The following is a 1,495-nucleotide window of genomic DNA, read 5'->3' as shown; positions in this document are numbered from 1 at the left end:
GGGGGGGTATAAGGTAGAAACGTGTTCTCTGCTTCACTGCCATGCTCACGCTTCTCTGTGTTCTGTAGAGATCGAGAGTCAGGGCAGCAAAGCGAGGGTGTATGGCGAGATGCTGCATGTGGACATACCCTTTCCCATTCCTGAGCCTGATGGATGCAAGTCCGGGATCCAGTGCCCCATTCAGACGGGCCATTCCTACAGCTACCTGAATAAACTCCCTGTGAAGAGCGAGTACCCCAGTGTAAGTAAGCAGGCAGCCGTTCTGCTCCTCAGAGCTATTGTCCTTCCTGAGACAGTCCCACCACCTGCCTTTAAGGAAGGGTGCTTTGTCCTGTGGTGGTGGGGAAGAGGTTAAAAGAATCCTCAAGAGTATCTGGTGGCACTTCTGCTGTGAGTATGATTCTGTCTGAAGTGGGAACACTTTGGGACAGACCCAGCAGAGTAAGCAGCCTGGCTCCAGCTGCTGAGAAGCAGCTTCAGCTGCCCACATAACTGCCTGTTCTGTACAGTGCTCGTACGTAGCCCCCCTGCAGAGCCTGCTGCATTCAGCCAAATGCTCCCAAACTGAGGGTGCTGCTGGGCTCCAGGGTGTGGTTCAGCTGGGAGGCTGCAGGGTGTTTCCATTCTCTGCTTACTCAGAGAGTGGTGATCCAAGTGCAGTGTGTGGAGGGCTCCTGTGTCATGCAGCAGCACCCTCTATCCACGTAAGATACTCCAGGAGCCACTGTGTGAGCATGGCTCACCTGCTGCAGTGGGGGCAGTGCCCCAGCTCAGTGCTCTTTGTGCAGAGCTCCCAGGACCTCCTTGCTCTGCACAAGTAGCAGCTCCCCTGGCCCCACAGTGTCCTTGCCTTGTGGTGTCCTGAACACTCTCATTTCCCTCTGCTCTTCTCTCTCTTTCAGATTAAACTGATTGTGAAGTGGGAGCTGGTAGATGACCAGGACCAGATGTTGTTCTGCTGGAAGATACCAGTTCAGATCACCAGCTGAGGAGCCCTGATTAGTAGGGCTTGGGGAGGGGAAAAACAGAAGATGACACAGGCCAAATTCTTTTATATAATAAGCATTTCTTACTGCTTTCTTCAGAGCTCTGCAGCCTCTGAGCAGCCAGTACTGTGTTCCTGCAGGGTCAGCCGCAGGCTCAGAGGGCTTTTACCCCATTCAGAGCCCCCTGTGATGTTCTCAGAGCAGCTCAAGGGGCCTCCAGCATCTGCTGGAGGAGTGACTGAGCATCGTTCTCCAGCTGCTCTGCAGAGGTACTTCAGTTGTTTGAAATGGATCTGTCTGTCCTCACAAAGGAATTCCTCTGCGATGAACCTGGCTAGTGTCTGAGCTGCTACCAGGTGACCCTTCAGTGCCTCTTCTAGAACGCTGTCTGCATCTGCCCTCCTGCAGTATCCTTCTCCTTGCGATCAGGATGCCCCTGGGACTTGCATTTGCCATCCATGCAGCTGAAGGAGAGGGAAGGAGAGGAGGCTTTGCCTAAGCTGGCAGCC

At 54.0% G+C, this 1,495-nt stretch overlaps 1 protein-coding gene across 1 annotated transcript; it reads left to right on the top strand.

The window, feature by feature from the left end:
• Positions 1–68: 68 nt before the first annotated feature.
• On the top strand, positions 69–1,103 carry NPC2 (NPC intracellular cholesterol transporter 2; the record flags this gene model as incomplete). The annotated part of the gene is made up of 2 exons (XM_010165723.1): positions 69–241; positions 903–1,103. Coding segments are annotated over 2 exons (260 nt in total), but the record flags the coding sequence as incomplete, so codon positions are not given.
• Between the last annotated feature and the right edge of the window lie 392 nt (positions 1,104–1,495).

The sequence above is a fragment of the Antrostomus carolinensis genome, unplaced genomic scaffold, assembly GCF_000700745.2.
Source record: "Antrostomus carolinensis isolate BGI_N321 unplaced genomic scaffold, ASM70074v2 Scaffold55433, whole genome shotgun sequence".
Lineage (NCBI taxonomy): Eukaryota > Metazoa > Chordata > Aves > Caprimulgiformes > Caprimulgidae > Antrostomus > Antrostomus carolinensis.
This window is presented reverse-complemented; position numbering and strand designations above follow the sequence as displayed.